Raw genomic sequence first — 26,457 nt, 5'->3', positions numbered from 1 at the left:
ACCACCATGTGACCTTGCTGGCCAATCCGAGGGTTCGACTCTCAGGACCAATCCCTATGGTCGCTACAAGACAAGGATCAGCCATACAGCCCTCCACTAGCATTCTCTTTGATTCCAGAATGTAGAAACACGGAACTGCAGATGCTAGTATACAAAAAACAGTCTGAAGATGGGTCCCAACCTGAAACATCACCTAACCATGTTCTCCAAAGATGCTGCTTGACCCACTGAGTTACCCCAGCACTTTGAATCTTTTATTATATATTGTAACAAAGCTTGGTTTCCATTGAAATACATCTGTTGCTCATGACTCCAAGTTTATAATCTGTAAAAAATGTGTTACCTTGTCCAGGATGAACCTCTTTCCTTTGATTTAATCGTGCGAACTAACTCAGCTCATACAGAGCTGAATGAAATTCTGCACTCTGAGAGACACAGTTCAGACCGAGGTATTAGCTCACACAGAAGATGTAGGCAAAATAGCTCAGCAAGGCAAAGTAATTTTAACCGGCTAGAAACGAAGAATGTTTTTATTTATTTAGTTGTTCCAGTGCTCCACTGCTGAAATATCAGGCATGATATCTGGGGAGCGTTGCAATTGTACTGTAGTTGTGCTCAGTAATAAATCTTTTTTTTTGTTGTTGAAATTTGCACTTTGAGCAACACTGACAGAAGAAACATTTATTGTTCATCCTTGCTTTTCCTGAGGGCAGTAAGGATTAACCACGAAGCAGTGAATAAGAGTCAGAGGAGGGCAGATCATTGAGAGGTTGGAAAGCTCCCTGAAGCACATCAGTGAATCAAATGGATTCGGAGCAGCAGAATTTGTAATCGTTTTTTAATATTGGTACCATGCCAAATTTAGCTGGTTGTATTCAATTATGGTGTTTCATCATTAAAAATAAAGTTCATACTTAATTTACATTACAATGATAAGTTTTGAAATGCAAACCACCTGAATCTAAACCTAAACCTAATTCTCACATTGGTCAGGTCACCGTGCTGTACCGCCTTTATTGAAAGTGCTTCTTGTAGTGCAGAATAATACATTACAATTTAGAGTAAACAACGCACACCAAACCTTGCAAATGTTAAATATCTGTCTAATGCCAGTATTTTTAGTAGAGACTAGACCAAGTGGACCCGTTGGGCCCAAACCTCTCCTGCATTGGTGTAGCACCTGCTCCCTCCCCTCCCTCCCTCCCCTCCCTCCCCTCCCTCCCCTCCCTCCCCTCCCCTCCCTCCCCTCCCTTCCCTCCCCCTCACTCCCCCTCCCCCCCCTCCCTAGCAGGGAGTCTATAGGATAAATGCATTGGTGTTGTATTTATCCTATAGATTGAATCACATTATTGAAGTAGTGTCCATCTCTCTACTCATTGTGTGTGTCACTCCTTGGCTCCCTGCTGTCCTGTTCTATGTCAGTTCTTTGTCAACAATTGTACGATTCAGTTCAGGAGTATGTTCAAAATCGCAATTCTCCTCTCCTAATCCTTTTCCCTTTGATGTTTTTTTCTGAATCCTGCTCTGTTTGATATGCTTGTGAAACTCTAACCTTACCATGTGATCTGAATTCTCCACTTTTATACTGTAGGATGTGTTACGATGCTGGCTTTGTTTCACCTCCCTTTTAGGTTTAGCTAAGCCTGATCATGACACATTCCTTGCCTTCTGCGCATCAGCATTTCTAAAGGAGTGTTTCCTATCCAGCAGAGTGCTGTTGATCTGTAATTCAGATTGAAATAATGTGGATTGTTCCTTCCTCATAAATCCTCTGATCTGCCTTGTGTGACTTGGTTTTCCAACCCACTTTTCAACATATGTTTTGTTCTCTGAGCTCCTTTTGTTGAATATTGGATGATTTGGGCTTGTGAGTTGTTGTCAGGTCCTATTTCAGGTCACAATCCGACTGATATTGTGGACTGTTATCAGATATAATTGCCAAGGACAACTATGTTTAGTTTGGAGGTACAGCATGGAAACAGGCCCTTCGGCCCACCAAGTCTACGCTGACCATCGATACACTAGTTCTACGTTATCCCAGTTTCGCATCCTACACACGAGGAGTAATTTTTAGAAGCCAATTAACCTACAAAGCTGCACATCTTTGGAATGTGGGAGGAAACCGGAGCAGCTTGGGAAAACCTATATGGTCACAGGGAGAACGTGCAGACTCCTCTCGTTGCACTGCATCCAACTCCTGTTGTTGCAATGTATCTAAGCTCTGTGCTCATTTAATGACGATTCTTGACCCTCTGTGCTTTATGTTCATCATTTTGATTGGTTGTCCACCAACACCAGGAAGTTCTCCATCCCACACTCTGCTAACATACACTGTACCAAAATGTTCAAAATATATTTCACCCAGTCTTGTCAATTTACAAGATTTTGCTCAAGGAAATGATTTCCAAAATATGATTGTAGTCATGATTGTAGTCACGCCTGGCCAATAGGGTATTTATCATCTGTTGCTCAGCCAGGTTAACCAATTGCATAGAACATAGAACAGTACAGCATAGTACAGCTCATTCCATATATCCACCACCCTCTGTGTGAAAAAGCTGCTCCTTACGTTCCTATTATATATTTCCCCTCTCACCTTAAACCTGTTCTCTGGTTTTTGATTCTCTTACTCTGGGTAAAGTACTCTGTGTATTTATTTCTATGTATTCCCCTCATAATTTTATACACCCCTATAAGATCACCCCTCAGACTCCTGTGCTCCAAGGAATAAAGTCCTAGCCTGCTCAACTTCTCCCTATAGCTCAGGCCCTCAAGTCTTCGCAACATCCTCACAAATATTCTCTGAACACTTTTCACCTTAGCAACATCCTTTCTCTTGCAGAGTGACCACAACTGAACACAATACTCCAAATTCTGCCTCACCAACGTTTTGAACAATTGTAACATAATATTCCAACTTCTTTACTCAATACCATGACTGATGGCCAATGTACCGAAATACTTCTTGACCACCCTATCCACCTGGGACGCCACTTTCTGGAAACTATGTACCTGCACTCCTAGATTTCTCTGCTCTACAACACTCAACAGGGCTCTGCCATTCACTGTGAAAGTCCTGTCTTAGTTTGACTTCTCAAAATACAACACCTCACAAATATCTGCTTTAAACTCCATTAACCGTTCCTCAGTCCACTTGCCCAGCTGATCAAGATCCTTGATCGTTTTTGATAACCATCTTTGCTATCTGTGATACCACTTTAGTGTCATCTGCAAACTTACGAATCATGCCCTATACATTCTCATCCAAACCTTTGATATGAACCGCAAACAGCAATGGGCCCTCGAATATATCACACAGTGCCCTCGGATATATCTGATTATGATAATTCTGGAAATATCCCCGCATATAATGGGTGATAATAGTTTGGAACTCTTTCTTAAATGGAAAATGGTGCTAGGTAAATTGGTTAGCAGACAGGAAACAAAAAGAAGGTCCCTTTCAGAATGGCAGGCAGTGACTAGTGGGGTACCGCAAGGCTCGGTGCTGGGACCGCAGCTATTTACAATATACATTAATGACTGAGATGAAGGGATTAAAAGTACATTAGCAAATTTGCGGATGACACAAAGCTGGGAGGCAGTGTGAACTGTGAGGAGGATGCTGTGAGGATGCAGGGTGACTTGGACAGGTTGTGTGATTGGGCAAATGCATGGCAGATGTAGTTTAATGTGGATAAATGTGAGGTTATCCACTTTGGTGGAAAAAACAGGAAGGCAGATTATTATCTGAATGGTGTCAAGTTAGGAAACGGGGATGTACAAAGAGATCTGGGTGTTCTTGTTCATCAGTCACTTTAAGTTAGCATGCAGGTACAGCAGGCAGTGAAGAAAGCTAATGGCATGTTGGCCTTTATGACAAGAGGAGTTGAGTACAGGAGCAAAGAGGTCCTTCTGCAGTTTTACAGGGCCCTAGTGTGACCGCACCTGGAGTACTGTGTGCAGTTTTGGTCTCTAAATTTAAGGAAGGATATTCTTGCTATTGAGGGCGTGCAGTGTAGGTTCACTAGGTTAATTCCCGGAATGGCGGGACTGTCGTATGTTGAAAGACTGGAGCGACTAGGCTTGTATACACTGGAATTTAGAAGGATGAGAGGGGATCTTATTGAAACAAATACGATTATTAAGGGATTGGACACATTAGAGGCAGGAACCATGTTCCCAATGTTGGGGGAGTCCAGAACCAGGGGCCACAGTTTACGAATAAGAACTGAGATGAGGAGAAGCTTTTTCATTCAGAGAGTTGTAAATCTGTGGAATTCTCTGCCTCAGAAAGCAGTGGAAGCCAATTCTCTGGATGCTTTCAAGAGAGAGCTAGATAGAGCTCTTAAAAATAGAGGTGTAAGAAAATAACTGCAGATGCTGGTACAAATCGAATGTATTTATTCACAAAATGCAGGAGTAACTCAGCAGGTCAAGATAGCGGATCAGGGGGTACGGGGAGAAGGAAGGAACGGGGTACTGATTGTGAATGATCAGCCATGATCACATTGAATGGCGGTGCTGGCTCAAGGGGCCGAATGGCCTACTCCTGCACCTATTGTCTATTGTAAATAGATCATTTTACAATAAATCTGAGATCATGGGAGTATTTTATTGTCATGGTGTAGTACATCGTTATACATGGACATGCTCTACTCCATGTGTATCTAAGCAGATAGACATACTGTGATCCTGCTGGAAGGCAGTGTTGTGCTGCATCTACTTTGTGACAATGACACTGACTGAAATAGAGCCTGTAAGCAGAAATGTGAAAACTCGCAAATTTCAAGGTTAGGTGGTTAGCCTCTTTTAAACTTTATATAATGTATCTCAATCTATGAAAACATTACACATGGTGCTATTGGATATTCTGCAAAGGCATGTACATAAAATTAGTTTTACAGTTCAATGAATCTCAGTGAATGATGGTGCAGGTTCACAGAGTAAAGTGGTCTGCTTGCTCCATATCTTACTCTCCCATGTTCACAGAACTACAAGATAGTAACTCAGCATTCAAGTTGTGATTTATGACTTTCATTCAAGAAGGTCACAAGTGTAATATCTCTTGCAAATATTTATGTATGTTTTATGACTGGTAGATAATTGCCTCTTTATCAATTATTCAACAGATGTTGAAATGAGTCTCTAGTAAAGAGGTAACTAGCATTCTAAGGTCACACAAAAGGACACACATGGTGGATTTATTACATGCACTAAATTACGCAAGCATTATCATTTTATTAGCACATTGGTTATCATAGAAACATAGAAACATAGAAAATAGGTGCAGGAGTAGGCCATTCGGCCCTTCGAGCCTGCACCGCCATTCAATATGATCATGGCTGATCATCCAGCTCAGTAGCCTGTACCTGCCTTCTCTCCATACCCCCTGATCCCTTTAGCAAAAAGGGCCACATCTAACTCCCTCTTAAATATAGCCAATGAACTGGCCTCAACTACCTTCTGTGGCAGAGAATTCCACAGACTCACCACTCTCTGTGTGAAGAAATGTTTCCTCATCTCGGTCCTAAAAGACTTCCCCCTTATCCTTAAGCTGTGACCCCTGGTTCTGGACTCCCCCAACATCGGGAACAATCTTCCCGCATCTAGCCTCTCCAACCCCTTAAGAATTTTATATGTTTCTATAAGATCCCCCCTCAGTCTTCTAAATTCCAGCGAGTATAAGCCTAGCCTATCCAGTCTTTCCTCATATGAAAGTCCTGCCATCCCAGGGATCAATCTGGTGAACCTTCTCTGTACTCCCTCTAAGGCAAGAACGTCTTTCCTCGGGTTAGGAGACCAAAACTGCACACAATACTCCAGGTGTGGTCTCACCAAGGCCCTGTACAACTGCAGCAGAACCTCCCTGCTCCTAAACTCAAATCCTCTTGCTATGAATGCCAACATACCATTCGCTTTCTTCACTGCCTGCTGCACCTGCATGCTTGCTTTCAATGACTGGTGCACCATGACACCCAGGTCACGTTGCATCTCCCCTTCTCCCAATCGGTCACCATTCAGGTAATACTCTGCTTTCCTGTTCTTGCCGCCAAAGTGGATAACCTCACATTTATCCACATTATATTGCATTTGCCATGCATTTGCCCACTCGCCTAATCTATCCAAGTCACGTATCGAACGTATACAGAGGTTAGTGAAGACAAACTCAAGAATAGAAGAAACTAAATCTAAGTATTTTGAACAGAGGAGAAAGGTGCATTCAGAAATGTTGTATTTCTTTATCAATTTAATGTACAGTTTTACTTTACTGTGGATCTCAGTATAGGAACAGGAGGCACATAACATACACAGCTGGATCCAGTCGTAAATGGTCGAAAATCAGCCTTGCTAATTAAATTTCTAAACACCCATTTTCTTTGATACCCTTTATCGCAAAGCAAACCTAATTGGAAAGAAATTTTGACGAAAACATTTGCACTTGCCACAAAAAATATATTTCCTGGTTTGTATATACAGGCATAGATGTCAGCCTTCAAAGAAAGAGTTGTCTTAGACAAAGCAATTCCCAATTGTCTGTCCATGTCCCAAAAAGAAAAATGGTTAATGAAGGGTTGTCATTGTTGTATTATTAGAAATATTGTGGTCAATTTTAAGCAACAATGCTTTTCATCAACATCAAAATAAATGTAGTCTGAAGAAGGGTTCTGACCTGAAATGTCACCTATCCATGTTATTCCAGCACTTTGTGTCTTTTTGTAAACCAGCATTTGGACTTCCTTGTGTTTTTATATTCAGTTGTCTTTGCAAAGTTGAAGAATAATTATAAAGCAGGACATTGGGCATTATTTTGAAATGTTCACCTTGGGTTTTCATATATTCCTGGACCAGGAGTCACACACTTCTACCTCAGAGGCAAGAAAGTTGTGACAGAGTCTTCTGAGGAGAGAGTGGGGATCTTGGATTCTCCAAGCAAGCTTTGAGTACAACTTGAAAGTTTTCTTTGTCTATCTGGTAATCTCTCCCTGCAGCTCCAATGGACAGACCACATAGTTTGAGATTATCACAAAATGTTGGAGTAACTCAGCAGGTCAGGCAGCATCTTGGAGAGAAGGAATTGGTGACGTTTCGGGACGAGACCCTTCTTCAGACTGATGTCAGGGGGGGCGGGACAAAGAAAGGATATAGGTGGAGACAGGAAGACAGCGGGAGAACTGAGAAGCGGAGGGGAATAGAGGGACAGAGGAACTATCTAAAGTTAGAGAAGTCAATGTTCATACCGCTAGGCTGTAAGCTGCCCATGCGAAATATGAGGTGCTGTTCTTCCAATTTCCGGTGGGCCTCACTATGACACTGGAGGAGGCCCATGACAGAAAGGTCAGACTGGGAGTGGGAGGGGGAGTTGAAGTGCTTAGCCACTGGGAGATCAGGTTGGTTAAGGCGGACTGAGCGAAGGTGTTGAGCGAGACAATCACCGAGCATACGTTTGGTCTCGCTGATGTAGAGAAGTTGACATATGGAACAGCGGATGCAATAGATGAGGTTGGAGGAGGTGCAGGTGAATCTCTGTCTCACCTGGAAAGACTGTTTGGGTCCTTGGATGGAGTCGAGGGGGGAGGTAAAGGGACAGGTGTTGCATCTGTTGCGGTTGGAGGGGAAAGTGCCTGGGGAGAGTGTGGTTTGGGTAGGAAGGGACGAGTGGACCAGGGAGTTACAGAGGGAACGGTCTCTGCGGAAGGCAGAAAGGGGAGGGGATGGGAAGATGTGGCCAGTAGTGGGATCCCGTTGGAGGTGACAGAAATATTAGAGGATTTGATGGGGTGGAAGGTGAGGACAAGGGGGATTCTGTAATGGGGTGGAAGGTGAGACCTACGCCAGACTCCAAAAGCAGACACTCTTTATGGAGATCTGTTGCAGGAAAAGGTTACCAATTTAGTCAGCTAAGATTTGGCTCCCAAGTTTCAATCTCAGCTCAGAATCTGAACAATGTGCTCTTCGGATATTATGGAATTAATGAAACAGCACAGAAAAAAGGCCAATCAGCCCATCATGTCCATGTGATTTCTCTGCCAGAAACCCTCACTGGTTCCACCCACCAGCCCCTTCTCCACAGTCTCGCAACCTTTTCTTCACCATATAAGTAATTCTCCCTTAAAGGGCACAATGATACTTGCCTCACCATATATGCAGGAAAGTAATTTCTAGATTCCAACCGTACATTGTATTAAAATGGATTTCCTCATGTCACTATTAATTCCATCTCTTTATTTTATGCATGTGACCTTCACTCTGTTTCCTCCACCGACAGGTACAAGTTCTCACAATCTAGACCGCTCATTCTTTTATATATTTTATTTACCATCAGCCTTCCTTTTTGTAAAGAAAACTCCTTCAGCCTCTCGCATCCGTTGTACTTTATCCCAAGACCATAAATCTTTTCAGGCCTTCTCTAATGCCTTCACATCCTTGCTGTAATGAGGCTAACAGGATTAAACACAATATTACAGGATTAGTGTTTTAGAAAAGTGAAACATTAATTTATATCTTTCATCGATAAAATCCAGAATTGTACTCGGCCTATTATCCGCCTTCTCAATCTGTTCTGTCCCTCTAATGTGTACCCACATACCATCTGGTTCTGCACCCCTTTTATAACAGTACCCTTTATTCTGTATTGCCTATCCTCAGTCCTGCTAACAAAATGCATCGCCTCGTCTTTCTCCACATTAGACTTTATTTATCATGCCTTGCCCATTCCACCAGCCTGCTGCAATTGATCAAAACCGTCTTAGCAGTTCATAACACTACCGGGTTTAATGTCATTCACAGATTTAGAAATGTAGCTTGCATTCAAAAGATAGCTGATTAATATGGGTAAAAAACATCAATAGACCCATAATGTTTGGGGACATTTATTTGCTTTGTATAGGGTCAGTGTGATAGCTCAAGGTATTGAGCCCATTCCATGCTGGTTCAACTCTGGGTGTATCTGGACTCGTATTGCTTGTGTTTCTTCCAGCACAAGCTATTTGGTCCATCAAGTCCATGCCAGCACTTGCGGTACATCCAGCAGAACGATCCCCCTACCTATCTCCCAATAATCTATTCTTACAAGAGCATCAAGCATGCTGATTTTCCTGCCAAGGAAAGACACAAAAAGTCTGAGTAATGCTGGAGTAACTCAGTGGGTCCGGCAACATCACTGGAGAACATGGATCGGTGATGTTTCGGGTCAAGACCCTTCTTCGCACCCCAGAAGGCCAATTTACCTCACACAATTAGCCACACATTTGGAATAAGGAAGGCATTCTGTAGCTCTGGGGAAACGCATGCAGTCACAGAGGAGGTGAGCAAGCTCACAAAAAAACATTGAGCTTATGGTATCTTTTATTTAGCCTACTTTGGGACACAATGATACCTCCTGAGGTACAACAGATTTGAGAAACTGTAGTGTTTTTGATAGAGAAAGGAATCTAGGTTTGATCCTTCTTCCATTTATATTCTGTTAATTTCCTTCCTTCCCTTAGTAAATCAAATATTCTGCAACAGATTAACTTCTAGGACAATTTTGTGATTGGTGCTGAGTTTGAATCCTCAGCTGCCTCAATATTAAGCTGTAAAAACAGAGGCCAAATCATAACAGTGCCATGGATCACCTCATGTGCAAGTATATATGGTATGAAATATTTAGTAGTCAATATTAATTATTTATCAAAACAGCATTACAGCTGCATGAAGATTAAAAAAAAAAAATAGTACTGCTGATGCTCAGAATTGGAAATAGTTACAGAAAATGCTGGCCAGTCAGCAGCTGAAAATGTTTTGGGTTGAGACATGTGATGACCTACAATTCCCCTGTGTGACAAATCATGCTGGTTGCCTGCCTCTATAACAAGTGTGTAACATTCCTCCTTCACCTGCCCGCACTCTTTATGTATTCCCCCCAAGAGCAATGGGAAGAGGCAGAACTACACTTCCAGTACAGGGAACATTTATTTAATCAGTAAAGACTAGCCTCTGAGTGTTGGTGAACATGGAGTGCCTTTAACACTTTTACAGCAAAATGCAGTGTTAGGTTGACCTCGTAGAAATGTAACAAAGGGTATACTTTAAAATAAAGAATGCTGTCGGTCTCATCAGGCTTCATAAAAACAGCTGTTAAGAAATCCAATTTATTCCTAAGTAATGTAATTGACTTAAATGTCAAATGTTGAGAAAATCTGTTAAATAACATTGTTTTTTTGCATGCAACAGAAATAGAAGCATTGTGTTTTTTTCCAGAGTTGAATCCATGGAGAAGAAAATATTTATTTTGGGGAGATTTCTGGGCATGTTGAGCTTCTTTGTTTTATTTTGGGCTCAGAGTATTGGAACTATGTCTTGCTGGTTCAGCTGGTGTAGCTGCACTCATATTGCTCCTGTTTCCCTACAGCATGAGCCATTTGGCCCATCAAGTCCATGCGAGCCCTCACGGCACATCCATCTGTCTCTTTCCCCTGCAATCTATTCTCACAAGAGCATCAACCCCCTGATTCTCCTGCTAGCACTGAAAGCCAATACTCCTCCCATTTGGAATAAGGAAGGTATTCAGCAGCCGTGGGCAAACCTGTGCAGTCACAGGGGGATGTGGATGCTCCACACAGCACCCACATTCAAGATTGATCCTGAGTCACAAAAGCAGAGCAGCAGCAGCTCCTCTGCTTTATCATTATGCCGTGGGTTTCAAGGTTACGGAGGGAAACCAGGCACTTTTTGGAACATAGGGTGCACAACATCATCAAGGGCAAGACAATTTGCTCCCCCTCTCCAATATCTCATAAAGATTAGGAGATTTCTGCTACATTTGAAGAGTGATAGAATCAAGGAAAAGTCCTCACAATCTTAAAATTAGCGTGGTCATTTTGAGAGATACTGGTTTATGCTGAAGATTGGGGGATATTGGATCTTTCTCTGCCCAAAACTAAAATTGAAACTTTAAGGAGACTTCAACCAATATGCAGACCAAGAGTCTAGCTATAGCTCAGCTGCTGAATGAGCAGCAGAAAAGTGCTTCACTGATTAGATGCCCAAATGTAGCAATTCACCAGCATCCTTGTCAAAAATGAGGCTGGGTGGAGAATACAACGAGTAAAGTAGAGCTGGTCTGAAAATTAATATGCCACACTTCCCTATGTTCTACGACAAAGCAATGCCCATATCTGCTATTCTTTGAACAATGGTATTGTTGCACTAAATGTAACACATTACATTTTATCAGTCAGGGTATTGTCAGTCAGGGTATTGAGTTGCCAGGACTTGAGGGTCTGAGATATAGGGAGAGGTTGGGCAGGATAGGATTTTATACCTTGGAGCGCAGAAGAATGAGGGGTGATCTTATAAAGGTGCATAAGATCATGAGGGTATAGATAGAGGAACTGCACAGAGCCTTTTACCCAGAATAGGGGAATCAAGAATCAAGGGACTTAGGTTTAAGGTCAGGACTCAGGGCCAAGGTGAGAGATGAAAGATTTAATTGGAACCAGAGGGGCAACCTTTATACACGTTAGGTGGTAGGTATATGGAATGAGCTGTCAGATGAGGTAGTTGATGCATGTACATGGATAGGAAAGAGGGATATGGACCAAATGCAGGCAGGTGGGACCTATGTAGATGGCGCATCTTGGTTGTCATGGACAAGTTGAGCTGAAGGGTCTGTTTCCATGCTGCGTGACTCCATAGCAAATATACTCTTAACTCTACCCCATTCAATTATTCTATTTTTGTACTTTCATATGTTTTCCTACTGCGTGTATTACAGTCTTGTCACTGTATCTATGACTGCATTTATCATTAGTATATGCATAGTGTTTGCTCTGTGAGCCTCATGTGCACATGGAATATCATTGCACCCTGAAGTATATGACAGCAAACTAATCTGGTGACACAGGAAACTGCCGATGCTAGGATCTTGGGCAAAAAACAAAGTGCTAAAGGATGTCCACTGGTCAGGCAGCATTTGTCGAGGAAATGGACATACAACATTTTGAGTAAGGACCGTTCTTCAGACTGTTGGGGTATGGGCATGAAAGCTAAAAAGGAGAAGTGAGGCAGAAGGTGGGAAAGAGACAAAAGGGTGTCAGATAAGGAGATAAGGAGTGAAATGCAAAGTCAAAGGGAAGGATATGGGTGGAAGAGGACATGATGGTGTGGAAAGCGGGGAGATAAAAGGGAAATATATTATTCAAAGATGGGAGATGAGTGTACAAAGGAGGGAAAAGGAGCAGTATGACCTAGGTTGTGGGAGAAATGTGTGAGCACTGGGGTGGGCAGTTGGGGAGGACAGAAAGAGAGGGTATGGAATATTACTTGAAATTGGGGAATTCAATGTTAATTGGATTGCAGACTATCCAAACAGAATATAAGGTGCTGTTCTTTCAGATTGTGAGTGGCCTCACTCTGGCAATGGAGGAGCCTAGGGCAGAAAGGTTAGAATGGCAATAGAAAGGAGAGTTAAAGATCGTTAACGGCTGGGAGTCTTGGTGGATAGAGTACAAGTATTTGGTGAAACTGTTGCCTAGTTTACACTTGGCCCTGCCGAAGCAATCAAAATTGACAAGTTTGGAAGAGGTACACGTGAACCTCTCAGTCTCTGCACCTTCTTTGGTTCACTCATCTTTTATCACCCAACAGTGGGAGCAAACAGACAATTCTGTTTCCTACTTTACAACAGTGTCAATACTTTACAAATACTGCATTTGATGTAACAGACTTTGGACTGCATAGTAAGGAGCATATGGATATTTTCATTTCTTCTGTTATAAATCCTGATTCTTTTGCACAGAATGGCCAGATGCGAGTCTAAGCATGTCTAGTCCACCCAGCCATACTGTCAGAAAACCAGGATTTTTTATGGTCTCCACTTTCCTATTTTCTGATCCACAGAGGATTTCATTGCAATACTTCTGGGAAACAGTGCTTAATAAAAACATTATCCTTTCAAATTTGTGAGCAATCCATCTGTATTTTTGAAACAGCTGCTTCCATTACAAATGATTGTCACAAACATTTTCATGCAGCAGCTTTGTTTTTTAGAATCATTTCTTCATGACTTTATGAAAAACAATCCAGCTAAATCATACAAATTAACATTAATTCTTCACAGAGATGAGCCTCTTCATCACATTTAGAATTAAAGGACATTCTTTTAGGAAGGAGATGAGGAGAAACTTATTTAGTCAGAAGTTGATGAATCTGTGGAATTCTTTGCCACAGAAGGCTGTAGAGGCCAAGTCAGTGGATATTTTTAAGGCAGAGATAGGTAGATTTTTGATTAATACAGGTGTTGGAGCAGAGTTCATCTTAGTGTGGCAGTTTCTCAACAACTGGGAACAAATAAACTGCAGCAAGTTTTTGAAGTACTATCTAGTGTAGCCATCAATAAGCTGTCAAGTCAATATTTATTCAATGAAGACCCTTGGAAGCTTGTTCCAGTAGAACAAAATGTAATTAAAAAAAGACTAGGTTTTCTCCATATTATCTTCAGTCAAGTAGTTAAAGCATCCACAATTACCTGTCAACTCCATTCTGTCGCAGTTATTAAACATTAATGACTGCATTTAAACAACATAGACAGGAGTAACTACTGATCCATGAGGAATGTTTTAAAATGAATGCATGGTAATACAACCTGCACCCAGACAACACTTTTAAAGCAAAATGCAGCAATACATTCCAGGTGAGTACTTTTATGAGAGTGTGTAAAATTTTTGATGAGGGTCTGCAAAAGGAATTGGTGCCGGAGCCTCAACTTTTTATAATTTACAATTATATAAGTAACTCAGATGAAGGTATGATTGCCAAATTCGTGGATGACACAAATATAGGGTGGAAATTAAGTTGTGAAAGAGGACAAACTGAAGCTACAAAGGGATGCAGATGGGTTTAGTAAGTTGGCAAAATCGGTTAAGGAGAAATATGGGGAAATATGAAATTGTCCATTGGCAAGAAAAATAGAAAAATAAGTATATTATCCAAATGGAGATATAAAGTAATCTGTGTATCATGATTCACAAGAGACAAGTAATTTGGAAAGTTAACAGAATGTTATCATTGAAGATGCAAACAACTGTAGTAAAATGGAGATATAAAGAACTATATCAGTCTGAAGAATGGTCCCGGCCCAAAATGTCACTTGTCCATTTCCCTCCACAGATGACTCATTGAGTTCCTCCAGCACTTGGTGTTTTGGTCAGAATGTTACTTTTTATGGCTAGAAGAATTGAATATAAAAGTATGGAAGTTAATCTTCAGTTATAATGGGCATTGGTGAGGCCACATCAGGAGCACTGCGTACAACACTGATCTCCTCATTTTAGGAAAGATCTAAAGGCAAGTTAGTAGTTTAGGGATGGATTTCTGGGCTGATACCTGCTATGGAAAAGTGGAAAGGTTGGACAAGCTAGGCTGTCATCCACTGGAGTTCAGAAGAGTGAAAAGCTATTTGAGTGAAATACAAGATCTGGAGGTATCTTGACAGGATGGACGTGGAGAGGATGCTTTATCTTGTGCGGCAAGTCTAGAACTAGGACTACTGTTTAAAGGTAAGGTATCACCCATTTAAAACAGAAGAGAGTATCTTCATTCACAGGGCCATGAGTTTTCGGGAAAACCTTTCCTCGAAGGATGATGGAAGCAGAGTCTTTGAATATTTTTGAGGCAATTTATATTCCTGATAAGTAGGAGGGTGAAAGACTACACCATTGATTCTTGATTAATATGGGTGTCAGGGGTTATGGGGAGAAGGCAGGAAAATGGGGTTAGGAGGGAGAGATAGATCAGCCATGATTGAATGGTGGAGTAGACTTGATGGGCCGAATGGCCGAATTCTGCTTCTATTACATATGGCCTTATGATCATTGGTCAACAGTAATACAGAGCTGAAGTCACAAGCAGATTTACCATGATCATTAGTAACCAGGCTCGAGGGGCCGAATGTTGTAGTGCTGCCAGGTTGAAGGTTGGTACGTTTATATGTATCACTGTGCAGGGGGAATATTAAGTATGCTGGCTTAAAGAATTATCAAATAATTAACTTTAGGAAATTTAAAAAAATAGAAATAAAAACAATCAAACAGCACCTTGTCCTCCTCCAACATTCAATATGGTCATGGCTGATCTTTTACCTCAGTATTCCTTCCCTGAAGTAGTATCCTTGATTATCAAAGCATTTTTTGACCTTTGTCTGCAAACACTCAGTGGTGCAACAAGAATGGTCAAAAGACCAGAAATGGAGGAGTGTAGGAATTCATAAGCTTGTAGGGCAATAAGAGTTCTCAGAAAAAAAAACCTAACCAAGAAGGTGGTTCAAAAGTGAAATTAAATCCATTTGCACACATGAATTTAATATATCATTTTCAGAGAATTTCAGAAATGCTTTGGGCATAGCCTTGAAATACCAATTTTGAATTAATTCTCAAGACGTTAATGGAACATTGACACACAATAGGGTGGTGTAATCAATCCATTTTATCACACAAAAAGCAAATCATCTTTTCTAAAGTTATCTATGACCTTTGGTCGCTGTTATCATTTCTTCTGAATCTCTTTTTAACCCAAATTCCCATCTTAATAGTGAGCTTATCTTCTTTCACACACCACACACCACATATCAGCTTATGAGATTCTTGACTTTCTTAATCTGGACTTATTTGGTCTATGTGACCTGGACTAAACGTGTAATAAAGTAAAAACTGTGTTTTAACACTTTTTAAAGATTATTGAACTGAATTTCAAAAGTTGGGTACAATGCTGAGGCATTATTGCATAAGGCACAAGTCATTGAGGATTAATTTATATCCTGAGCTATTTTGGGCAAATCAATCATAGGAAGTTGCTTTTTGAATCTTTCGTTCTGTTCTGTAGATTATATCATGAGGTTAGGACCCTGAAGAATTGTAATGGACAATTTTGAATATATGGACCTATACACACAACATAAGGTGCTCATCCATAACACCATCAGCTTCTTATCTGGAGATAATGAACCAGCATCGATTGAACTAGATTTAAACCACTTCTTCAACATGAACACAAAGTGAATGAAAATGCTATTATACTCTGATCAATGAAGAGGGAAAGGAAATACCTAGTAATTTCAAGTCGATTAACCTAAAGTGCACAGTGGGACAATTTAAGAGACAGTACTCCAGATACGATGAATTGTGATTTTGGATCAATAGGGAATAATGGCTCCGATTTTCGTAAGAAATACCCAAAATTCCATACGGAATGGCCAGAAGCATCAGGAACTTAAGACTGTGCAAGCTGGCATGAATAAGGAAACCGCCAATTTCCTGTGTGCTCGGTGATAGTTTGGTAATTTTGAATGTCCCAGGGAGTACAGTATAGACAGGGAGTACAGTGTAGACAGTATCTGAGGATCATCATGCAGTAGCTGTCCACGAATCACATTGGGGAGGTTCACTGAACCTGCACCAGCCTAAACTCACAGTAGGTTCTATGATCCCATCTATTTCAATGAACAGTTATGACACTTAAGGAACTGTGGAGAGCTTCAGGAAGCTGAAGCATTTTGAATAACAAGTCAGCTAATAAAACATCAAAAATGCAATTTGTTCACATTTAATTTTAAGCTTTATTTTATAAAAATCTCTTGGTAATGTGAATAATTTTTAGTTATTGAATATTTGTGAAAATCAGAGACATTCTTAACTCTTTAAACTGCTTGACAGTCAGTTCAGCTTGGCAGCAAAGCTTATCCAGCTGTGAAAAAATCCTTAGAAGTGGGCTTGTTTAGACCAGATAGCTTGGGTATGCACAGGTCTTGCTGCTTGGGGACTGGCAAGCCTCAGTGACTTTTTATTGCCAGGAATTTCCAAGCTAATAAGTGGATGCCAATATTAATAAGCCATGTTTTACTGATGTAATTGGGTTTAGGGAAGAGGTTGTCAATGAAAATGCAGTGCATGCTATGCAAATGGACTTTCAAAAGCTCTTTGAATAAGTCTGCAGCAATAAGCAGCTATGAATCATCATTAGACATCATTTAACTGGAGCGTGGCTAATTCTGTGCCTCTATTTAAGCAAGGAAATGCCTGGGAATTAAAAAAAAAAATCGAGTCTAGCATCTGTGGTAGGTAAATTACTGCAGAATATATAGAGGGAAATATATAGAGAGAAAGATGAAGGCTAATTCAGGATAGTCAGCATGATTTTGTACATGGGAGATAGTGTCCCACAAATTTGATTGAGTTTTTTGAAGAAGTAACCAAGAAGGTTGATGAGAAGACTGGAGATGTTGTCCACATGGACTTTAGTGCAGTCTTTGATAACGTTCTGCATAGTAGGCTACACTGGAAGGTTAGATTGCCTGGGAACCCGGGAATGCTAACTTTCTGGATACAGAATTGGCTTCATGGAAGGAAGCAGAGGGTATTGGTGGGAGAATATTTTTCTGACTGGAGTGTCTTGGCCCAGAGATCAGTGCTGGGTCCATTGCTGTTTGTGGTTAAATCAACGATCTGGATGAGAATGTACAAGGTATGCATATCACACTAAAGTAGGTGGTATGGTACACAGTAAAGATGGTTATCAAAAATGACAGCATGATCTTGATCAGTTAAGCAAGTGGCTAATGGAGTTTATTATAGATAAGTGTGAATTGTTGCATTTCTGGAAGTCAAACCTGGGGCAGGACCTTTACAGTGAATGGCACGGCCCTGGGGAATGTTGCAGAGCAGAGGGATCTAGGATTACAAGTACATAATTTCCTGAAATTGGCCTTCATCAGGGTATTGAGTTTGTCGTTGGGATGTTATTTTACAGTTGTACAAGATGTTGATGAGGCTGCATTTGGAGTATTCTGTTAAGTTTAGGTCACCCTACTATAGGTATGATATTGTTAAACTGTAAAAAATGCAGAGGATATTTACAAGGATGATACCAGGTCTCAAAGGTCTAACTATAGGGAAACATTTGGCAAGCTAGGACTTCATGCCCTGGGGTGCAGGAGGCTAAGGGGTGATTTTCCAGAGCTGTATAAAATCATGAGGGGAATTGATAAGGTGAATGCACAGATCCCTTTACCAAGGATATAGGAATCAAAATCATAGGTTTAAGGTGAGACAGGAAAGATTTGAGGGCCTGTCCCAGTTACGCGATTTTTAAGGCGACTGCTGGCGACTGTCAAAGTCGTAGCAGATTGGCAATTTTTTTTTTACCCTACGACAATGTCTACGACAATGACCACGACAATGCCGAGTCAGGTCGATACAAGTTACTTTTTTTTGTGAAACTAGCACCTGGCTAAGAGATTACACCGTCTTCAGAAACATCGTGAAATTCCCACGCTTACCTGACCGTCAAACTGTCGCCTCCAATCTACCTGTCCAATGTCCTGACGGTAAATAAATCGGTTAAACAAAACTATCTTCTGGTATCTTCAAATGCCTTTTCTTAATTTTAGTATTACGTGCTTCTAAGTGCATCTGCCACAAGGATTTTTCAGTGAACCTCCAGCAGAACCAATGTGTTCCCGTGGGATACTTGGAATCTGGTTTTAACGTGACGTCCTGGACTTTTCCGAAAGACAGCGAGAACCCGACTGCCAATGCTGTTGTTCCCACTGTCTTTGTATCAGCCTCCCCGGTATCAACATCTTTTACTTATCCAGTCCCGCTGAAAATCCCACGGCCACTCTTCCTCCCACTGTTGGGAGATCCGATTCCTTGTAACCTGCTGCAGTTAGGTCGAAGAAAATAGACACTAAAATGCTGGAGTAACTCAGCGGGACAGGCAGCATCTCTGGAGAGAAGGAATGGGTGGCATTTGGGGTCGAGACCCTTTCTTCAGACTGAGAGTCTGGGGAAAGGGGAAACGAGAGATCCCTGGACGTTGGTAAGGAACAAATGAATGAAAGATGAGTTGCTCGAGCTTTTTGTGTCTATCTTCGGTTTAAATCAGCATCTTAAGGCAGGGTGAATGTACGAAGGTCCCTGACCAGAGACAATCTCTGCTATCCTAATTACTAATCGTTAAACCACAAAAGAAGCCACTCTGCGGGTGTTTACTCGACAATCCCCTGCTGTTACAGTATGTATAAGAAAATAACTGCAGATGCTGGTACAAATCGAAGGTATTTATTCACAAAATGCTGGAGTAACTCAGCAGGTCAGGCAGCATCTCAGGAGAGAAGGAATGGGTGACGTTTCGGGCCGAGACCCATGGTCTGAAGAAGGGTCTCGGCCCGAAACGTCACCCATTCCTTCTCTCCTGAGATGCTGCCTGACCTGCTGAGTTACTCCAGCATTTTGTGAATAAATACCTTCGACCTGTTACAGTATGGTCGGCAGTTTATCAGGATACCGGAATAGAATGATTTGACCAAATAGTTATTGACTGAAAGCAAGTTTATGTAGTTAAGCATTTGATAATAATCGCTCTATTGTTTAAAATCGACAAATTACTGATGTCACTAAACTGCAACTTATTCAATTATAACGGAGGAGAGACAGCATCCTGGTCTCCGCCCCCATTTCACACCTGGCTGTTGCAGCTGCACTTCTGTCAGCTGTCAAAATGGGTTTTGACAGTTCCTGTCGGACCTTGTCTTCTCCTGATCCCGCTACCTGTCTCCGGTTGACGTTGGTAGTCAGCAATGAAATTCATCCATCCTCAGTACCGGCGACAACCTAACAAACCTGGGGACAGCATGTGACAGCGCCCGCAATAAGCTACGATACTTGGCGACAAGCCAGCTGTTGGCGAAAAATTTCGAACAGGTAACATTTTCCGCGACGCGCCGAGATCCGCTATGACTCATTGAAGACTCCTCACGATCATGCCCGCGACACCCCGGCAAACGTGCAATGACAGCCTAGTCGCCGGCAGTCTCCTTAAAATCGCCTAACTGGAACAGGCCCTTTAATAGGCACCTGATGGGCGACATCAGAAACGTATCGAAAACTTATCGAGACGTATAAGATTATTAAGGGGTTGGACACGTTAGAGGCAGGAAACATGTTCCCAATGTTGGGGGAGTCCAGAACAAGGGGCCACAGTTTAAGAATAAAGCGTAGGCCATTTAGAACTGAGATGAGGAAAAACTTTTTCAGTCAGAGTTGTGAATCTGTGGAATTCTCTGCCTCAGAAGGCAGTGGAGGCCAATTCTCTGAATGCATTCAAGAGAGAGCTAGATAGAGCTCTTAAGGATAGCGGAGTCAGGGGATATGGGGAGAAGGCAGGAACGGGGTACTGATTGAGAATGATCAGCCATGATCACATTGAATGGCGGTGCTGGCTTGAAGGGCTGAATGGCCTCCTCCTGCACCTATTGTCTATTGTCTATTGACATTTCCTCCGAGGCTTGTGGGTACATGAAATGCACTGCCAATGGAGATAGTTGAGGCAGGTACTATGACGGTATTTAAAAGAGCACTTGGCCAGACACATGGACAAGAAAGGTTTTGAGGGATATGGGCCATATGCGGACAAATGGGACTGCCATAGATGGGGCATCTTGGGGCCCATCCAGGCAGTTTTTCCAAGGGTTTTTTTTCCAGGCAGTATGACATTATGGCTCTCCTATAATTGAAACCCATTGGAGTGAAGGAAGGCAGTGTGACCACATTGTTGGCCGACGAAAGGAAAGAAGCAACAAAGAAAGACTGGTATAAGTGATGATAATCAGTGGTTGAAAACACCATTTGTTTTGATATATGTTAACAGCCTGAATTTGATTTTAAAGGCTATTATTTTAAAGTTTGCAGATAGTGTTATTGGTGCATTTTATGATACCTTCGATTTGAACCAGCATCTGCAGTTATTTTCTTACACGTGTTAACTTCTGAAGTATGGTTAATTGTAAAGAATTTAGTAGTAGTCTTCCAGAGGACAGACGGGTTAAATGGTAGATATGCGGCAGATGTAACAATATGCTTGGAAAAATATGCAATTAACACAATTGATATTTTTTTAACTGATGGATCAGAGCATTGATCAGGGAATTTAATGGGATTAAATGTAGCAATTCTGGGAAAAATCTGATCGATCGTGTTACTTTATCTTTGTGACAAGTTTCCATTACCACATTATCCATTAATCAACACAAGCAATCTCATTCGAGCAATGGAGATCACTGGAATGCACGATAAAAATGTACCACTGGTGGAGGGAAAGGAGATATTTTTCCGATAAATTATCTCATGTGCTTCCTTCTACAAATAACCAAAAGCTTGACATACTCAAAGCTTTTGCTTTAGTTTATCTTTAGATTTCATTTGCCCAATAATTTTCCTCAGTTTTATTTCTACTTCATCCGCCCTATATGCAGAAGATGGTGGAGAGGGATGTGTGACTAAAATATCATGATCAATAACTTGCCCGTAATTAGACAATTCTGACAGCAACTCTCAAATCAGTGATCTCTACCACCCAGAAGGACAAAAGCAGTGAATCATCATGACCTGCAGAACCCCCTCCAAGTTGTACCATCCTGCCTTGGAAATATTTTGCCATTCATTCATCATCACTGGATATCAATCCTGGAATGCTGTAGCCTAAAACAAACTGGTGAGGGACTCGGTGGGTCAGGCAGCATTTGTGGAAGGAAATGGTCAGGTGACATCTTGGGTCAGGAGTAGTAGGAGACAATTGGTAGAAAATGGTGCGAAAATGGAGAAGGAGCGGGAAATGAGCTAGAAAACAACAGGATCTATGAGCCATTAAATGAATGAATGAATGAATGAATGGATGAATGAATGAATGAATGAATGAATGAATGAATGAATGAATGAATGAATGAATAAGTTTATTGGCCAAGTATGTGCATATACAAGAAATGTGCCTTGGTGCTCCGCTCACAAATGACAACACAAACATACATTGAGCCATTGATTGATCGATGAGTCAAGTGGGAGAGGGAGAGGGAGGGGCAGAGAAAGTAACCAAGGCTGGAGGTGATATGGAGAAGGCAAAGGGTGCAGAAGGTGGAATCTGATAAGGAAGGAAGGTAGGGAGTGAAATATAGAATCTGAGGGAGGGATGGTGGCTAGAATTGGAGTGTAGGGGTGGGGAGAAAAATAGCGTATCTGGAGTGGGGAGGGGTGGGGGATTAGAAGAGGGGATAGGGCAGAGGGAGTGGAAGGGTGCAAGCAGAATTGGGGTAGCTATGGGTATCGAGGCAGGGATTGCCTTAAAGTAGAGAATTCAATGTTCATGTTGTGTTGTAGGCTATCCAAGAAGGATAAGAGGTGCTGTTCATCCAGTTTCCATGTGGTCCCACTCTGTCAATGGAGGAGGCCGAAGGCAAACAAGTCGGTATGGGAATGGGAAGGGTGATTAAAATGGTGATCTAATAACAATGTGGGCATCCCTTCACCAGAAGGACTGCATTGGTTCAAAGTGGCACACCAAGATAATTTTCCAGGGTAATTATGGATGTGCAATAAATATTGACCTTTTCAGTGAAAATTCAATCCTCTTTTGCTGGTCATTTAATTTTGTTTGGAACTAATCAGATGGTTTACAAATCTCCTGTAGAATGCAAAGATGATGAAATGGGGGTTCAGAGCATGAGCTCTGAACAGGCCTGGGTCACACTCGGAGGTCATGTTTTGGCAGCCATAAAACAGCACTAACTGAAGCTTGGAATAAATCAGAGGCCCAGACTGCTGCCTTTCTGACAACAGATCTGTGGAGAGTCAGGCCAAGTTCTGGAGATCCGCTCCTTTCTGTGTTCCCCCAGAGAATGACATTGCTCACTGCAGGCCTCGCAGGTGTGATCAGGGCACCCTGCAAACCTAATCGCGGCCCAAGGCCTTCTGATGCTCCGGTTGCTGGTGACAGTCCCATTGCCATCGTCAAGACTTGATATTCCTGTTTCCAAGCAACCACACGATCCAGAACCCTCTTTATCTCCCGGCTGGTGATCCAGGCCACAATTCAGTCACAAGACCTAATCCACTGAGCAGGGGAATTATTCAGATTGCTCTGAACAATATTCACTCCTCACCCAGCATTGTAAAGTCAGATTGCAAGGTCATTATTGAATTGCTGTTTGTGGGAATTTGCTGGAACAATTTGGCTACTATATTACAACAGTGAATGTGTTTCACAGGACTCGCTGCAAAGTGTTTTAGGTTATTCTCAAACATGAACTCTAATTTTCTTTCCATTAAATGAATGAATGAATGAATGAATGAATGAATGAATAAGTTTATTGGCCAAGTATGTGCATATACAAGAAATGTGCTTTGGTGCTCCGCTCACAAATGCCAACACAAACATATAGTTAACAATTAAGAATAAAGCATAAACATATCAAAACAATAAGGATAAAACATTACTGTTTTGATGGGTTTATGCTTTATTCTTAATTGCCAGAAAAGCTGCCAGACCTGCTGAGTGTTTCCAGGACTTTCAGCTTTTGTTTCAGTTTTCCAACATCTGCATTTTTGGGGGGATTCTCAGCTGCAATATGACTAGTTGAGCACACATATCAAGATTTTCCTGGGACCTGTTGTTGCCACTAGACTGGCAGCTCTGGGTGGACATGTCCCAGAGATGACCAGACTTTCCAATTACCTTGACATTGGTCACCTGCCTCCATCCTCGTCCACTAACTGGAAAGCAAACAGTCTCCAAAGTTACCATATGGTTATTGACGGTTGGTCAAACATATGTTTTTTGCAAAGTAATTAGCTTGTACTTATATCATTAAAAACAAGGTGTTAAAAAAAATCAGCTACATTATGACTCAACTAAGGGTTCGTATCAGCAAAGGCTGAACTTTTTCCAAGACATCCACTGGGAGATGCTTCTGGCAGGGGTTGTTAGAACATCAAATAAAGAACAGAAGAGCACAGAAGAGAACAGGCCTATTGGCCCACAATGTGTGTGGCGAACACGATGCGCTTAAACTAATCTCCTCAGTCTACACGTGATCTATATCCCTCTATTCCTGCATATCCATGTACCTTTTATAAATCCTTTCAAATGCCACTATCTTATCTGCCTCCACCACCATCCCTGAGAGCAATGTTCCAGGCACCCACCACTCTCTGTGCAAAAAAAAAAGTGTCTCGCACATTTAACTTTGCCCCTCTCATTTTAAAGCTGCACCATCTAATCCTAGGTAATCATTGGGAAAAAGGCTCTGACTGTCTACATTATCTCTGCCTCTCATCATTTTATATACTTCTATCAGGTCTCCCCTCGACATCTGATGTTCCAGAGATAACAATCCAAGTTAGTGGAGGCTGTAGCTTTCATTTGTCCTTTCTCTAGAGAATAACTGACCAGTGCAACGCAACCGTGCTATGATTACAATATAGTGTGAAACATAATGTGGGATGATTATTGGAAACTATAATAATTTAAATTTCTTTGCAGAAGAGTTCCCAGGCTGATTACCTAAGCTGCAGCTGTTTCCTTGCCTGTGTGTTAATTACTTTTGAGTGCATTGCTTCACACCTTCCAACTTCTGTGGGAGCTTTTAAAATACTTATTGCTGTCAAGGAAGGCAGGGGTTCATATGCTAGTGGCACTCCTACTGTGAAATGTGTCACAATGTGATTGTGTGGCAACATTTCAATCATTCTTCCGAACATTTCTGTTGTTCCATATGAATTAATATCAGCCAGGAGGAATATTCGGGCTGTTTCTCAACTCAGGAAATGATAGCTATGTGGAACCAGATCAGATCCAGTGGGGCTGAATCAATTGGCATTGATGCATTAAAAAAGGGCACTTGAGAGAAGGAGGAAAAGAAGTGTACACGATGAATTAAGTTGGGGGAGGAGTTGGGAAGGAGAGTTATGTGGATCAACATGCAGGCACAAAATCCTATTGAGCTGAATGAACTCTTTACGGGACATTAAACTCAAACCAATTTGATACATTTGTGAAGATATTTAACAACCTCTGGATGCTCCTCTGTGAAATGGAAAGATTCAAAGTAAATGTTAACTGCGGAATTTATTTTATCACTAACTGGTTCAGCAGTTATTACCCATCCCTGATTGCACTTGAGAAGATGATGATCAACCATTTGTTTGAACTACGGCAGTCATTCTGGTGAATATACTCACATTCATCCTTGAAGATAGTGTGTCCCAGGATTTAGCCTTAACAAACAAGGAGATGCAGTCATGTATTTACATGTTCTGGCAAAATGCAAATTGGGCATTGGTGAATAAGTGATTGGTGAGTAAATGTGGTTTGATTGTTATCAGTGATAACTTACCCTGTTTTTTATAAATGGGGCAATTTTTCATATAGTGATGTTCCAGGAAGGATAGTGTAAGAAAATAACTGCAGATGCTGGTACAAATCGAAGGTATTTATTCACAAAATGCTGGAGTAACTCAGCAGGCCAGGCAGCATCTCAGGAGAGAAGGAATGGGTGATGTTTCGTGTTGAGACCCTTGATATAATTCTCAATTCCCAGGTCGAACTAATAGTCAGAAATCTATTTAAAATACAACTCCCTTAGGTCAAAGTGAAATTCCATGGATGCTGAACATAAAACATAAAATGTTAAATAAAAACACGCAGGAGCTCGGGCAGTGTCTGAGGAGGAAGAAACAGAGCAAATGTTTCTGTCCTGGGCCTCCTCCATTGCCGGAATGAAGCTGTGTGCAAATTGGAGGAACAGCACCTCATAAATGCATGGATAGCTTACAACCCAACAGTATTGAATGTTAAATTATCCAGTTTTAGATAATATCTACAATACCTCCCTTTCTCTCCCTCTTTCTTTACTAAAAGTCAGTTAACTAGTTCAAAGTTCACAACTGTGTATCCCTCCTGTTTCTAGCTAACAGTCAGCCTATCGGGGAACCACCTTGCCTGACGTCATCTGTTGCCAACCCCCATTTGTCCTGTTTTTTCTTTGCTTTCAGTTTTTTCCCCCACTCTCCCTACTCCAGTCAGTCTGAAGAAGGGTCCCAACACAAAATGACACCTGTCCATTTTCTACTGAGATGGTGCCTGAGCTGCTGTTACTCCAGCATTTTGTGTCTATCTTTGGTATAACCAGCAGCTGCAGTTCCTTTTTATTATTTTAAACATTTTAGTTCCTTGATTGTTGATTGAAACAAAATCAGAAAGGTGAAGGAAAGTCAGTGATATAAAATATTTTCTCTGTTTCTCCCTGTCCAAAGATACCCCAATGTATTGTGTACATTGCATTTTCTGCTTCCAATCCAGAAGCTCAGTTATTTTCTTTTAAACATGCCATGGATGGCAATCATTTCCATATTTTCATTGCAGATGGGCTGAAAATGATTTTTTTGAAATTTTATGTATTTATTTCATGATTTCTAACCGTACACATCTCCCTAAGTCCTCAAATCCACAGTGAACAAAAGATAACTTCAGGCAATAGTTTCTCCAGACCAATGTACCCCTTTGAACTGCCCTTTTGTCCTTTTTTTGTTAAGAGAATAATGTCCAAGAAATAATAATTCCCCTTTGCTTTTAACCTACCACCAAATTTAAGCT

At 41.4% G+C, this 26,457-nt stretch overlaps 1 protein-coding gene across 3 annotated transcripts in view; it reads right to left on the bottom strand.

Annotated features, from left to right (window-relative positions):
- lingo2 (leucine rich repeat and Ig domain containing 2) overlaps positions 1–26,457 on the bottom strand; it is a 535,791-nt gene that overhangs the window by 10,625 nt on the left and 498,709 nt on the right. The window contains exon 4 of one of the 3 annotated variants that reach the window (XM_078394985.1): positions 8,318–8,438. The exons of the other annotated variants lie outside the window; for them this stretch is intronic. Within the exon in view, the coding sequence (XP_078251111.1) occupies positions 8,318–8,320 (3 nt within the window). The 5' untranslated portion in view covers positions 8,321–8,438. The remainder of the gene's footprint in view (positions 1–8,317; positions 8,439–26,457) is intronic. 3 annotated transcript variants of the gene reach the window in all.

This window comes from Rhinoraja longicauda, chromosome 3 (genome assembly GCF_053455715.1).
Source record: "Rhinoraja longicauda isolate Sanriku21f chromosome 3, sRhiLon1.1, whole genome shotgun sequence".
Classification (NCBI taxonomy): domain Eukaryota; kingdom Metazoa; phylum Chordata; class Chondrichthyes; order Rajiformes; family Arhynchobatidae; genus Rhinoraja; species Rhinoraja longicauda.
Note: the sequence above shows the minus strand (reverse complement) of the source record. Positions and strands in the feature narration are given on the sequence as shown.